The sequence below is a fragment of the Ochotona princeps genome, unplaced genomic scaffold (genome assembly GCF_030435755.1).
Source record: "Ochotona princeps isolate mOchPri1 unplaced genomic scaffold, mOchPri1.hap1 HAP1_SCAFFOLD_2828, whole genome shotgun sequence".
In the NCBI taxonomy this organism is placed as follows: Eukaryota; Metazoa; Chordata; class Mammalia; order Lagomorpha; family Ochotonidae; genus Ochotona; species Ochotona princeps.
The window spans coordinates 23,466-40,265 of NW_026699965.1; the positions used below are offsets into that span (position 1 = coordinate 23,466).

Consider the following 16,800-nt stretch of genomic DNA (forward strand, 5'->3'; position numbering starts at 1 on the left):
AGTCACACCCCGGATGTGCTTTTTTTATCGTTTACGGCGGGACATGCGCAAGGACCACCTTTCAACTCCTATTTGCTGCGCAGTGCTGGCCCTTTCACCCAATCTACTGCATGGAGAACTTGAATTGAAGAAGAAAACTCATTTTACGTATCTCCACATAAACCTTAAGGACGCTTTCTACGTACCGCTGGTATTCAGGCAGTCTTAACAATTTGTTTTGTTGCACTTGTTTTTTCTACTTGTAAGTTTGAAACTCGTACTCCACCTCATAGATACCCACGGGTTCGTTAGCTTCCTGCGAAAGGCAGCGCATCCAGCAACTCAATTGAAATAGGCCAATTTTGTTGTTCTTCTAGAGCAAAGAAGGGAATACTGTCACATCAAATCTGTGCATTAACATATATACTAGTTCGTCAGTACACATATAAGGATATGAAGACTGGTTCTGTCGGAACATTCATCTGCAGGTAACTCATTATATATTCTTCACATAAGCCTGTGTACTTTCACATAATGTCGGAGGTCATTTGCAAGTAACTCATTGTATACTACATACACAAGCCTGTGTGCTTTCACATTATTCTCGGAGATGTGCGATAACGCAGAAATGGCCTACGTATGGGATGCACGCCTGCATTACACCGATGAGGCGGTCCCATTAATGCGGGTTCTCTCTCGTAACATGCGTCGATTTAGGTTCATGTCCATACAAATATGAGATACATAATATATATATGATATATACACAATGTTTGATTATATATACACAATATATATAACATGTATACGTACACGTATTAGCATGTCTTTGAAGATAGAAATATAACTCCTTGTGTCAGATCACGTGACGAATAGCATACATTACGTATCCCGTGGTGTGTAGTAGTACACATATGGAGGGGAGAGAGGCGGGGAGAAGGAAAGTCTAGAAGAAAAAAAAAGTGAAAGCGTTAGTCCAGTGCACACAAACAGACTCTCGCGCGTTCATGTACAAGCTCATATCTCGACTACAACCTTACACCTTCGTGCACCCACGCACATGACATGCCGCACATATATAATATACATACATGTACGTATCTTAGTGACTACTTTTCAAATGCTATTTGTGAAAGCGTGGTAAGCCTACGCGCCATTTACTTCGCTTCGAATAGGGAGCTCGTTCGTCAAATCGTAAAAGTTACCTGATCGTAGTCAGCCCAATCTTCTGAAAGATCGACATCTGTGAACGTGGCCTTAGCGCTTTTCACGGTGTAACCCGTGGCCGGGTACCACTGGATGGGCTCTACACTAACAAAAGCACAAGTACGTAATTGCCACTTGCAGTTTCGTTAATAGGGAGGAGAAAGTATGCTACATCTACGTACTTGCGTAAGCAGTTAGCGGTTCCAGGTTTTGTGTAAAGGGAGAAACGAATATGTCACAGTCACTTGACATCGCGCGTAGTGGGAGTGGGTTCACATAGACGAGTGCAACCTCGAAAACTTGAATACGTATCCACGTACCTGTGTACACACTCCTATTTACACATAAATACATATATATAGAGAGAGAGAGAGAGGGAGAGACAAAAACATGTATACATATATATATAAGTATATGTATATATAATATGTTGGTGTAGTTATACAAACATATATTTCCCATTATGTGTCTTCCGCCATGGGGAGATTCGAGATAGACCTGAAGTGGTTACAGATATCTAGTAATGCTGCAGCTGATAGAGGTGCAAGCAACGTGTCATCAGCGTTCAGCAGGATCCACAAATATATAAATACGGAATTCATGTCACTCTCTCAATTGAAGCTAGTACCTAATATATGCTACACTATCTATGAGCATGAGTACGTAGTGTTTGTTGCATTATCTATGAGTGGGGGTACGTAACATTCGCTTAACTATCTACGGGAGTGAGTACGTACTACTTGCCACACTCTGTATGTGAGTGAGTACGTACTACTTGCTACACTATCCATGGGTGCGAGCAAGTGATAGCTGCTACACTAACAATGGATGTGAGTATGTTATATACGTTATACTGTCTGTGGGTATGCGTACGTGATATATGTTCCACTGTCTATAAGTACAAGTACATCATATATGTATACATATATATATATATATCACGCTAGCTGTGGGTATGAGTCCACGATATAGGCTGTTCTATTTATGGGTTTGACTACATTATTCATATATATATATATATATATATATATATATATACGTATACATATGCACGTTGCCCTCTCTACTCGTGTGAGTCTGTCGTATAGTCTACATTATGTATGGGTGTGAGTACGTGATATATACTACATTATCTAGGGGTATGTGAGGACATCATAGATATATCTCTACGTCACCCTAACTATGATTTTGAGTACGTGGTTCAAGTCAGACTCTGAGACTGTAGAGCGAGAGGACCCCAAGACATGCATGATACGGACGAAGGTACAAGGCAGCTGGAGGTGCAGCGGGCGCGCATATTGAGTGGTGGAGCACAAAGGGAGAGGAAGTGGCAACAGACATTGAAGAGGGTTATCAGACATTATAAAGCAGCATACACTGCAAGCAGCATGAACAGAGAAACGCTGATATTTTCTTTATTGCGGGATCTATACACTGCATGCAGAGTGTAGAGGGCATATATATATATATATATATATTATGCTGATATACCCTGTGATGCACAGAGAAGAGTATTACCATTATTTTCAGGAGCAGCAGCAGTAGCAGCACAGCTAGTAGTAGCATTAGCTTTAGGTCACTGGCAACGACAATTGTAGAAGCAGAGTACAAGCAGCAGGGGCAGTATTACTACTAGTACTAGTAAGAGTAGTAGTAGTGATCGCTGCAGTAGCAAGTGTTGACGCCTACCCTCTGCATTCGAAAGCGACAATGGGAACAAATTTGCCCCTGTCATTTGCGTCGTACATCAAGCGCGTAACATTCTTCAACTGCATCGAAAAAAAAACACAGCGAGAAAAATTGGAGATGCTCCTGCTGGTGTTGTGGTGGGGCGGCTGGTATTGTGCCAACCCAACAAGAGCATATGTGCGTCTTCATTCCTTTTAGTGGCGGCTCATCCACATGCCGCCGCATAAAAGATGATAATACGTCTGCGAAAGTCGGTGATACGCTATGAAGCACGGCAGATAGATGCCATCAAAAATATATAAATCCTCCTGTTGTCGTGGGACTGATTGGTTGCCTCTCCCTGAAGAAGAAGAAGCCGCTGGTGTTATTTTATGTAGGGCCTACCATGTGCATGCCACCACAATAGAAGGTAGACATCTTGGAAATTGTGGACAGACTTCAAAGCACGGTGCAGATATATCTGTTGCCACTCTGGAATGTATACGTATCCATTTCTATATGTGCGTAAGTAGGTATTTATACGTATGTACATAATATCCTAATATAGATATATCCATACATATATATATATATGAGGGGAACAGTGTCTATCAGGGGACTGGTGTCTGTGTGCAAGCTTGTTCTAACAGACGTTTGAGAGAAGCACATCACCGTGGGAGGTGTACATGAGTAGGTATATACACATACATACATACATAATATTATAATATATATATGAATATAAGGGGAATAGTGGTTATTTGTGTGCACGCTTGTTGTAACAAACGTTGGAGAAAAGCACATCACCGAGGGAAGCTTCTCTTGCCACAGTTGCAAGCGCCTTCACTGATGGGGGACCGCAGCATCCGAACGCAGAAAAAACAACCCGTGGAGAGTGCCGAAAGAGAGCCAGCAAGACCATGGTCAGAAATTTGAGCCTTCTCGATGGACGTGTCAGCATATACAACGTCAGAAGAGAGCACTGGGGCTATATGTAAGACGTATCAGCTAATATTACGTCAGAGCCCCCTCAGACTATGTGCGAACCATACCAGCTATATTACGTAAGAAGAGAGCATGTAGAGTATATGAAAGAAGTGTCAGCATATGTAACCTCAGCATCTAGACCATATGGAAGACTTGTCAGCATACATACCGTCAGAGAGCTTGTAGATCCTGTGATAAAGAAGCGTCAGCATATACAGTGCCATAAGAGAGCCTCTAGAGTATATGAAAGAAGATGAGTGCGCCTTCATAACGCCAGAAGAGGGTATGTAGACTACATGAAAACAGTGTCAGCATACGTAATGGCAGAAGAGAGCATGTGGAGTATATGAAAGATTTGTCAGCATATAGAAAATCAAAAGAGAGCATTTGGAGTATATGTGAGACGCGTCAGCATATATAGTGGCAGAAGAGAGCATTCACGTTATATGAATGAAGTGTCAGCTAACTGTACTTCAGAGAGCATTCAACCCATGTGCGAGAAGTGTCAGTGAGTAGTTGATTCATCGCAGACACTACTTCCATTCACATCGGGAAAATATATCTTTCTGCCTATCAAGTTGTCTCTCTATCTACATATACATATATAGAGAGAGATCTATGTACATATATATCTCTAAATATCTATATCTCTATCTCTATCTGTATGTATCTGACTTCATATATATTTGTAAGTAGTTGCTTACATACACTCTGTCGAGCTCATGTATATCTTCTAAGACATTACAGCGACGCCAGACTGTATGTATACGTTTTTTTTCGAAAACTTAGACAATTGGCGTCGGAGAACTCTCGAGGCCAGAAAGCCATTCGAATATCTTGCCTAAAAAAATAAGCGAGTGTGTCTGCCCCTCCTATTCCAAATTGCTTCCGTTCAAGAATATAATACGTTCATGTAACTGCTCGTCCTGATATCAATTAGGGTACTTAACAGCCCATTCTAATATCAATTAGCTTGCGTATAAAAATATAGTAAGTGCGTATGACTGTCCCTTCTAATATCAATTAGCCTGCTAACGGAATTATAACATCGGCGTACGACTGCCCCTCCTAATTACGTACACATATACATATATGTATTATGTAAATGAACATACCCCATGTAGATGTCATGCATCCCGTGTACAGCGCCACCAATGTACGTATCTATAGACTTGTACAAACCTACATGTAAAGTTGTATCCACGAACTCACATATGCGCGCGTGAACGTGTGTGCTAGCATCCAGATATATACTTCCTGGAGGACAGACATCAGTCTACAGACCTGTGCTAGGATTCACACACATACATTAGGGAGTACATACCCCTGTGTACACACGTGTGTTACTCTCCATATACATCTGAAAGTACTGATTTCCGTCTGCGTACGTGTGTTGATACTCCTGTAGATGAATACTTACAGACACATATGCAAGTACTGACTACTGTCTACATACGTGTGATACTATTCATTTAAACATGTATTCATATGGAAGACTGACATCCGTGTACACAGGCGTGGTAGTGCTCATGGAGTGCTGGCTTCCTTTCGTCTACACACGTGTGAGTTAGTATCCACATACACACATATGGAAGTACTGACATCTGTCTGCATGTCCATGATGTGCTCACACGTTCGTCGCTCCCGTAAATATATCGGAAAACGTCAAGCCCAGCCAGATTGCTTCCACTTATATAGCTCACCATGTGTGTTGTATGACCAAAGGACATAAAACGGCATCTTCACCGTCAGTCTACTTCATTTCATCTACCAGCTAGCAGTACACTTGTTTGCGTCTATATGGATGGTGCTACTCTGAGGCCTTCGTGTGCTTTTCACCACGCGCCTGTCTCTGCCCTTGCACGATTATGTAGTTGTAGCCCGTATGCACGCCATGGGGAGGCGTACACAACTGAAGTTCTATGTGTTGCGTATGGGCACGCAGTACTATCGTCTATGTGCTTCTGCAGCTGTGCTGCTAGTGCATTGTCTCCTAAAATTTCATTTTATGTGCGTGTGTGTACAGGACAGACGTATATAACATACACATATCTACTCAGTGTATTTTCGAGGTTACACATCCATCGCATTTACTCAGGGAGGCCCTCTCATATTTATCCCCCACACATACGAATTCCCTACGCTCCCAAACAATACGCTCAGAGGTAAAAAGAGACGTCTTCCAGATATCTACGTATTATTGGTACTCTAAGTATCCTCCCCAACACGTGTGTGCGTTGGGGTATACAATTGTATGCAGGTCTTCCTACCTTCTTTCATACATAATAAACGCATAGACAGCTTCAGAAGCAAACCCCGAGACCTCTACAACAACACATACTACTACACCCTCAGGCAGCTAAGCTAGTAGAGATATATACATACAATATATATATACCATATAGATGGTGAGAGAGTATACACATATACATTTCATATGTACATATCATATGTATGTGGTCTACATATATTATACACACATATCATATAGACGTAATACATATATATAATACGTATAGAACATATATTTATAATATATGATATATGTAGTATGTATGTGTATACAGGTGAGGTCGCATAAGCTGAAGATGTGGGTCAGCACTGTATCCGTATGGGAATCGGAGTGAGACTGCAGTACCAGTTGTTCGTCAGCAAACATTTCAGTGCTGCAGCAAAAAACGCAACACTCACGATAGTACTTAGACGAGAGACAACGGCATTGCACATGTGCGCGCGCAGCCCCCACTTCTATTACTCCGGCAGGGCCTCACGCCTCACCTGCTGGATATTGATTGTAGATACTTGCTTGCTGCCCTCCCAGCGCACGAGGAAATTTGCGGAACTGCAGCAGCGTATGCAAAAGCAGTCACGTTCGTGCATGAAGCTACTGCTACAGCGTACTCCTTGCATGTGGGCCACTTGTTGCCTTCCGCATCATATACACGCAACGGACCTCATACACTTCCTGTTCACAGGCTCACAACGCTTGCTACAGTCCAACACACACACACACAAGCGTCCACACGCTTCCACACCCCACACAAACACATACACACACCCACACTCCTGCAAGCTCACACACCTCCTACACACACCGCAAACAAACACACACCCTCCAGTCCACACATATACACACATGCCTGCCTGCACTTATACCCCCCTTAACACATCCCTGCACTCACTTCCCGCCGCCCACACAAACACAAACCCACACACATACGTAGTAGAAATGCAGCGGCTGATGCTCCTGAGTGCCTTTTTGCGCTGCGCGCTTGCGTTGTTGCTCTTCCGCACTAAAGGATGGCACAGCCGCTTTTTCCCAGGTCCTCCGGTGCTATGTGATGATTGCAAATATCTCGACTGCTGCTGTATCCGCACCAATTCATGCCCCTACTCCCTTCCTGCCAGCGGGTCCCATGTGACAACTATTTGAGGCTAACATAACCTTTTAGACATCCCCCTGGACGCCAGCATTCTCACCCAGAAAGTGTGCGCATTAACGACCTGAGTTCTGTGTTTTCCTTCAAAAGCTGCTTAGTTCATGTAAAAAAGGAATGTTTGATTGCGTGTGGTGCTTGTGCGCACATACTGTCTTCTTTAAGACTTGTGCATAGCTGTTTGTACATTACGCAGCCATAGACTTCAATTTCTTTGCATCTCGCGAGGTATCAGCCGGAACGTAGCCGCTTCTGTGTCGCTCGTGGTGTTGCCTCGGCTCCTTAGTGTGGGCACTTGCTGAGGGGTCTGTAGAGGGCAGTGAGGGTGTGACGTAGCAATGCAGAGACAGACAGGCGTCATAGGTATACATATAGTATATACATATAAATGATACACGTATGTACGTGCATATATGCTTTACATAGTGGCAACAGCAAAGTGACAGTGGCTTAACAGGGGTGGAGGACGCAGTGGCAAAACGATAACCCAGAATGCAGCCAGCTCTCTACATTATGGAACACAAACATCCAACCCTGCGTAGGCTGACTTTGTACGCACATCCTTAAACATACGTATGTGGGCTACGTATAGAGAAACAGACGTATAATTACCAGCTATTATTAGATGCGCGTGCCTTGGCGCGTGCAAGTAAATATAGTAGTGTGGGAGTCATATGCAACAGCTGTCATGTATACATCTGCGCTCTGCGACATGCACAATTTATCAGACGGCCCACGGATAGCAAGTAATGCTTCACTTTATAATGCATATAACCGGGGATGTACTTCGGGGTGTAATCATGGACCTCTGGTCTTTTCTTTCCTTCCCTTCTACGCATGCGTATCTTTCACATCCACCTAGAGGTACGTTTAATGACGGTAGTCGCACGCATAGGAGGATGAACTTGGGCCACCTGTTCACGTATACATGACGGCTGATTTTTCCTTGAAAGTGGACTCAACGTGAATGCTAGCATTCATCTTACCCTCTGCTATTCGGAATGCTCTGAACCTCCGCCGCTGACAGTGTAACCCTCTCCCGTACCTCCTCTCCCGCCGGGTGCTTCACTGAGTGCATATTCAAAAGCACCAGACAAAGTTACGCGCTTCCCCACAGCAATAAATAGAGCCTTTCTTCAGATGATGGATATCATAGAGACCGAAAATGAGAAGTAGAGAGCTAGCGAGAAAGCAGTACTAGTCTCGCGGATATCTCAACAGAATCACGTGGATGTTTACCAACGGGAAGGCCTCTGTGTGCTGTATTTGAACAAGGGAAAGGCCTCAGGCACGTGGAAGTACGCCGATACGTAATCGGCTGCTGAACTTGAGGCAAGGCGCTTGCGGCGTCAAACCCTTACACATGTATCTATCTGCGTGACACTTGTCGTCTGAGGAGAGTGCAACCACGCCTACGTAAACAACCCACATGAGCCAAGCACATGCTGGCAGATTGCGTCCACATAGCCTGGCAGCAGCACCAGGAACAAGGGTCTCATAGTACATATTTGAGTCTCCCATTCCGATTGGTGACAGGAGTCATGGCCGCAAAAAAGTGGCGCAGGTGTAGCAGCTCGAGCAGTGCCAATCAGGTAGCCCGTGCTTGGCACTAAATACAACGGCTCCTGGTTTGAGAGGAAGTCTCGAATTCAGACCTCCACGGCCAACTTTGCAGCCGTATTGTGCATGCAGGGGCACTTTACCTGGGCACCGCGGCTACACCGCCCTGTACCAGGCTGTAGGTCCTGGAGAAGCAGTGGCCACGTGCCAGGTGACGGGCGCGCGCTGCAACGTTTTACGTTAGAGATACGCAGTTTGCTGCAGTCAAAGAGCGGCCAACAGAGGACGCATGTGTCTACTAAGTCTGTGGCAGCAGTATATGAGAGTATACTAAACACCAAACATGTGAGCGGGCAGCTGTGCGGCTCGACACGCAGCCCCACACACGACCAAGGCGATTACGTATAGACCGTCATGGCGTGGTTGTTGACTGACCACAGTGCACTCACACACGTAAAACGTGGCGAGAGAAGCGCAGAGGAAGAATGGAAGATACAGTGACGCAGTACGCACGTCTCCGTAGCGTACACACATGTGCAAAAAGATGTTAGACACACAGAGATTAGTTGAGAGAGCAACACTGCCCCGCACGCGCCCGCTGCATAGTGCGCACCGCTGCGCTGTGGTACGAACTTCAACGGTTATTGCGTGTGTATGTGTCTTTGTGTCTATGTTTGTGAATAGATAACTGTTACACAGGTGTGAGGTGAGCACCAGGCTACTCCGCGCAGGTGGGGACGTCGTCGTTTTATTAGACGTTAAGTCAGACGCGAAGAAAGACGGCCGAAGAAAATCGGAGAGCTGAAGGGCATCAACGCTCCGCGGGAACACATGTACACCTGTGAGTATGCCCTCACGTGTGTATGTGTGTGTGAAAAACGCGCGCCGGCGCGTCCTTGTAGCACCAAGCAAGCATCTCAGAACTACGTCTGCTCTCAGCACGTGCCTCAAGAGAAGGCCCTGGCGGATCTACATGCAGGAGATGTTTGCAAGCCAGGGTTGGAAGTGCTTATCCTGCGTGTTTCAGTGCAATGTCCACAGTCCCGCAACACACCACGTGTCATCTCTCATGAAACTCCAACAGAGGAATGGACACTGCATTATCCTAGAAGAGGCACTATTTCACAGATCGAGAATACCACTATCCCTTTTGTGCAAAGAATCCAGAGACACTAGGGGTGATGGTGAACGTCTGAAGCCTTTTTTCTCTGTTTCAGTGCAGACACGTTGATATTGAGTAAAAAAGAAAACCTACGCTCTGTTTCTACTTTCTGCAATCACACTACGTGTAAGCATCAGCACACTCCATGAGCCTTCCGCAGATGTACGGTCACCAAGTGTAGGAAGCCGGCAGAGCATACTTCCGTGTGTGTGTGTATGTACGCAAGCGGGACCGTGCGCGTGTATACAGGAAACCGAGTTTTTGCCGGAAGTCTGCGAGGAGAAGCGGTATGCGAGGAGACCGTGATTTTCGGACAACGAAGCTATATCAATACATCGCTTCTGTAGGCATGGGGTCTGCTCCGCGCGCCCATAACGTGCGGTCACAAAGGCCACATACCACCGTTGGAGCCGGAAGGCAGTCTACTAGCAAAGCTTTAGGCAGCCTTCGCCCCATGTAAAGGTAGCTGTACACAGATCTCTCGTTCGTGCGAGGCTCACGTTGGTGCGCACGAGTATTTAAAGCATTCAAAAACATCTGGACACACGCACAATCTCAAACGACATCCGCTCTCTGTAGGTACAAATACACACACGTGCACATACAAAAGCCCTAGCAGCCGCGTATAGACATACGTTCTTTCCGCGTAGATGCAACCCCGTGCTCCATTCCCCGTTTATCACCAAAATATCAGATATATGTGTGTGTGTGTGTGTATATGTTTTTGTGTGTGTCTCTGGAAATGTGTTTGTGGGCGTGCGAACATGTAAGGAGTGACCTGTACCTCTGCGGCGAGGCATGCAAGTATATGACCGTTGTATATCTACACGTAGACAAAGTGAATTTGAGGCAGACGAAGTTTCCACGTTGGTACAGTGAGCAGGGTTAAGCAGTGAGATACGTATGTCCGCCAGGATAGGAACGACTGCTAGGAAAACCGGTACCCATACATACAATTAGAAGTTCACACCCGTATGTCCACAGACGAAGACGAGACTAGCCAGAGAGCCACTAGCTCCTGCACGTGTTGAGGCCTGTATACGTCGCATGCGAGAAGTGCTCTTTTGCTTCCAGTTGAAATTTTTAAATCTGCTGAAGCAGTCTTGTTAGTATTACCGTCAAGAACCCACGTGTGATCCGGTGGGATTTCGATGCTTTTGACGTTCTCCAAAGTGGCTTTCATTTTCAGAAGGATGACCACCATCTTCCTCAATCTCCCGGTTACACCACCTATGCAAATACACGAATCACTTATTAGGATTGGCTCAGCTCGTGACTGGCCGTCTCAGATTGGTGTGCGAAAGACTTTGGTTCCAGTGCACCAGTCTATCAACTGATTCTCAACCTTTCTGCAGCTGAGCCGTATCTCTGGCCGATACACACTCGTCATATACAGTCGTGCCTGGTTGTAAAGAGGAGGACACAGGATGACCGCATGTGACGGAGTGACAGCCTGGTGACGAAGATCACAAGACGTGCGGATGTGCGCGCGTACATACGCGAATATCTGCTCATGCGCTAAGTGGCACGTCCACATGGTCCTTCATGAGTACACTAATACACATACGTGAGTATACGGAACTCGCTCCCGCCTTTTCGTTCGAAAGGAAATAGATGAATACGCCGGAATTGTACAGCTTTCTCCGGCAGTTACTCGGAATCTCCGAAGGCATGCTAAATCATACGGCACGCTGCGGACACACGTTGAGACACGAGTTCGCGTCACTCAGAAATTTGAGAACACCAGCTCGATCCTTCTCATTCAAGTAGTAGATGGGGTGTCCTTCACAATAGGAGATATATCGGACGGTCTGTTTCCTGTCAGTAGCACAGGAAGGGGGCGGGGCCGCACTCCACACACACACATACACACACATTGCTCCGCGATATGTTTTTGCTGCGTGTACGTTCAAGTCTAGATTCTCGCAGCTACACTGAAATCGACACGATTCATACTAGTACCGTCCCAATTTCTGCTGCGGGTCAAACGAAAACACTGTCATTGACCTCTTGCGAATGTAGCACTAGGTTGTTCTACACGCATGCGACCGCGCACGGAGAGGGACGAACAAGCCACCGTAAGATAATGAAACCAGAAAATCTATCTGTAAGATACATAAGAGACAGACAAGGACTTTTAGAAGAAGACAAGAAGGAGCGTGAAAGCAGCACAGAGTGCGGTTTCACATGGAAAGCCACTTCATTACGATGCTGCAGAGAACACGTCATGCAAAACAGACACATCGTAGAGAGCTTTCGCCCACTAGAGTAGCACCTCAAGAAGTGCTTGCTGTACCCAGGAAAAGCCTCAACAGAGCACCCCTTGCGAGCTCGAAGGTGCTTAACTTCAAAGATCCTCTGGCGGCGGAGATCACTACACACTGTGTGGCGCGCCGCTGGTTGGAGCAGCCCGATTTAGGTAAGATGACAGTGCAACAGCATGAGAGAGGTAGACGCACGTCTGCCTACATGGAGCATGGTATGTGCAGGGAAGTACGTCAATGAAAAAGCACAACTACGTGACATACAGACTTTCCAACGCCTCAGGTTCCCAACCACGCGTTCACTTGCTTTGATACCAATGTACGTAGGAGCGTGGACCCCTACCGCGCGAATGTGCGGATGCGGCCGTACGTACAGATTTCCCAACGAGCCAAAAAGGTGTGCATACACATGCTTTCGTGCCAACTGTGAAGCACTCGATCTAGGCACGCAAGCTTGTACCGAGACACGCTTTGAATTATTCCGTGTCGCCTGTACGCAAAACCAGCTAGCCAGATGTTCCTTTTACACGTTACCTCCTTGACATAGGTTAAGGTGTGACAGGGGGGTACGCCGGCTGACTACACAACGACTTGTTGTTCGTCGATCTTACTCACATACTCGTGTGCGCAGGTAAAATAAAGTCCGCAGCCTGTGCGCAGGCGAAGTCAAGTCCGCAGTCTGTGCGCATGCGCGGCAGCCTGTGCGCACGTGTGATTTCCCTTGCTCCATACATCTATACCGTCTGCGGGTTGCTCTTGCATACCTAATTATATGCACGCTTCCATTTGGATAAAGTTGACATGTAAACACACGACACAGGACGCGTACAACCACATAGGAGCTCCCAACTGTTCAGCGTCTACTGTGGCGGACATGTAAGCCGAGGAAAGGTAGTTCAGCCGTACAGTCTAAGCGCCCCAGAGAGTCTGCATGGGCGTCATGTGTCTACTAGGAAAAAGGCGTAGGTACGAGGCAGCGTGTATACGAATCTTTGCACCCCCATAACAACCTGTTTCATTCTGTACCTACACTATCAAGTAGCATACACGGTGTGCAGCTCGTGAAGAGTCCCGCGACCGTATTGTACACGCTCGCGCGCACACAGTGATATGTCACCAGGTAGAAGAAAAATCGAAGGCAGGCATTCTTGTCGCTGAACCCAAGCGCGCACGTGCCGAACAGCATTTCGTGGAAAGCGTTGAAATAGAAGAGTGCTCGACTTGTCAAAAGTAACCAGGGTACACTTGGGCGCGGTGTGAATACATGTCTCACGATGACACCATGTGCCGTGGTTCTCACCTTAGAGGTGCCATACCTGTTAAGCCTCTAACGCTACATAAGAGCATGCGTGTGTATGCGTGCGCGATACATAGCACCTGCTATTTTTCAGGTGCACGAGAAGGGTGGGCACTGTACTGAAGACTCGATTCTGGAAGGATCCACAGAGCAGCCCATGTACTTAGCACGGTGCGTATAAGTGTGTGTAAGCAAACGCTCCTTTTGAAAATGAGAACTGACTAGTGACAACGTGCATATACTCTGTTTCCCATAGGTTGTGCGGTAGGCACGCAGGACGGGAGTTCCACGGATCAGGTGAGCCCTGCAAGTGTCCGCAGGCATGCTGTTCGAACTATCAGGAGTCGCTTTTGATCCAAAGCGTACTGTGTGAGGTGCGGGAAGTCAGAACCGCTGTAGTATATAACTGCATGCTCAACGGCAAGGATTCTGCGAGACGCAAGCCTGGAAGTTTGCATACATCCGGTTATTGACATGAAGTCGCCCAGAGGCCCACATTTAGACGTTCTCTACAACTCCGCCAGATAGCAACGTGTTTTTCACGAAAATAGTCGCGTCACCCCTTGTGGGTGCAGCGCGACTATTATAGTCGTGTTGTTCTGATGATCTGGCAAGAATGCAGAGGCTGAATACTGAGCATGCACTCCCATGTCCGTCGAGCTGGCAGGTGCCTCATTTGTTCTTCTCTTCCCTTTCACACTTTTTTGGGGGGGCTGCGGAAGCTGGCGTACAAGCGCACATGCTGGAAATATTCTGCAAGTGTCGTACATAGTTTTCCGGAAGAATTACTCACATGTTGTACTGATTAAAGCTCAGCAGGAACTGGGCATTTCCTCACTTATCCACACTAACGTACTTGTAGACAATCGGCTGTGTTAGCGCGCGTCTCTGTGAAGGATCTCTTCTCCAGTGGAAAAGGGAAATAGGTATCGTGTCCACCGGCAGCTACAGCTCATGTCGCAGCTCGCTCCCGGCTTCCTCACTGCTAGTCAGTCTTTGAAGAGACGTTCTGCAGCCCGTGGCGCTACTGGCGGGTCGTTTTGCCGCCTTGCTCTCTCAGGCTTAATATCCCGGCATTGCGTTTCGAGGCTACCTAGTGTGGGTGTGACACTCATGAAAGGGCATAAAGGAGGACATTTGGAATGAGTGCTCGCTTGCTGGTTCCCATATAGACTTCGTAGGCTGCAGCAAGCTCTTAGCTTCCCGTGACAGGCTTACCGCCTGCAGCATATATTCCAACAAAGAGACTAATGTGAGCCTGCGAGGGCAATAACTTCGTTCTTCCTTGGGACGCAGACACATCAAGAGATGTTGTTCTGGGTGTGAAAATGAGAGGATGATGGAACTGAAATAGGTACCCAGTTTGCCAGCGTCGTCTCGACAGTATCAAATGACATCTGTGGGATACTGTGGAAAATTGATTGGTGCGGTGCGCGGTGTACCACTCAAGGGCGTGACCCCGACGTTTTAGAACAGGTTTCTGTGGTTTCAACGAGCTTTAGGAGTGTGAGATTTTCACGCGCAGCCAAGACTCCCAACCCAACTGCAACACTGTCAGATTCTGTCTGAATTTAGCCGGAAGCACTTCAGTAGGCGTCGTCTAATTCATGCCATAAAGACGCCGACGCGCGTTATAGTGTAACGTCGCAGTAGAAAGCACTTGACTTCATGGAGGTAATCCGGTCGGTTCTTTCAGAAATGTGGGGATGCCTCTGTACAGCAGGAAGCTGCACGCTCGTGGCTCTAGTGTAAGTGCAGCTATCGGCGACCTTAAGCTTTCACACCCTGGCCTATTGGAGGTTCCTGGGTGTGACTGTAGATATAGGCCAAAGTAGGAGCAGCCGCAGCATCGGTAGGTGATTCGGAGTTCCGGTTCGTTGCCGAACACTAGGACACGCCCGAAAGTCGTATCGTAACACTACAGCACCTTCAGTTGACGGCAGTATAGTAGGTGATGCCTTTCGTCGCACAATTCCACTATTTTGACTCGTTGTCTTCAATTCCTCTTTCCTTTTGTCTTCTGTATCTCCATTTCCGTCACGTTACGGGGACAAATCGAAGCTGACAAGATAATGCTTGCGCGAACTTGTAAATTTGAGTACGTGTATGTGGCTGAAGTAAATGAACCTTGGGAGGTATGCTTGTACGTATGTAAGCCTCAGTACACGAATGCGTGTGTGTGTGCCACCGCTTGCGCCTTGATGCCACTTGCACATGGTGCAGGAGTAGCCAGGAGGATGTGTCCTGTGCGCATCTTCGGAAGAGTGTCACTGAATCTGTCATTACTTAATGAATGAGTTCAGGTGCCTGCGCGTTCTGCACAGTTTTGCAGAAGATATAGCGTTGCACCAGGTGTATCGTACAGGCGCACGTGTCTGTATGTAGACGGTTTTTCAAGTGCAAGATGCACACAACAGAGCGTTAAGCATGATATTCTTGTAAGTGCGTTGAAAAGGCTGAACGGAACTCTGGCCCCCAGGTTAGCGGGATACCCCAGGACCCTCGCGGGCATAACGATGATCTCAGGCCAAGGGCGACTATAATTACTTGAGCGTGGATACACGAAGTCATGTACCAGAGTAGATATGCAGCCTACGTATAAGTGATATCGTGGCGCTCAGCACCGTGACCACCCTTCAGATTGCGGCAACTGATGCTATAATTGTACAGGTGCCGACATGTGTCCAGCTGCTGGTATGGTGACAAGATAGATGTATACAGAAGCGGTACGTGCTACACAGACTCGACCAGCCGCTGTCGCTCAACAAGATACGCAAAACGGGTGCTGGCTGGGAAGAGGTGCCGTTAGAGATAGGAACCACTGGTTTACGCCATCTGAACAGCATCGTTTCGGCGTTTGGTCAACCGAAGAATACAGGCTTCTAGCGAGGCGCCGACAAACCGGTGGGCATTCTTATATGGAACCGCGTGTTTTAGGTACGATGTCGGGAACTTCTACCAAAGGTAAAGACTAAGCACAGGAATATGAGTATGTGGTCGGTCAGGAGGAGTGGGAGAGCTATTGCAAGGAGACATAGAACGTACATGGAGGGGACGAAACACCAGCGAGCACCTGCAAACTTCCTATTGTGACTCCAATGTGTATAACTGCACGCGTAGCATTAGGTTGCGTACTTCGTAACGCACAGGTAGACGATCGAGCATACACCTGTATGGAATTTGTTTTTTTGTAAGGGCATAGAGACGCCTTATATGTACTCTAGATACAAGTATTTGGCC

The 16,800-nt window shown here is 46.9% G+C and overlaps 1 protein-coding gene across 1 annotated transcript; it reads right to left on the minus strand.

Moving 5' to 3' along the window:
• Positions 1-235: 235 nt before the first annotated feature.
• LOC131479268 (CXXC motif containing zinc binding protein-like) lies at positions 236-11,203 on the minus strand. Its single transcript, XM_058659810.1, has 6 exons — positions 11,116-11,203; positions 8,264-8,345; positions 6,619-6,682; positions 2,875-2,954; positions 1,185-1,290; positions 236-295 (listed from the first exon to the last, which is right to left on the minus strand). The coding sequence occupies exons 1-6, from the start codon at positions 11,201-11,203 to the stop codon at positions 236-238; spliced, it is 480 nt and encodes a 159-aa protein (XP_058515793.1).
• Between the last annotated feature and the right edge of the window lie 5,597 nt (positions 11,204-16,800).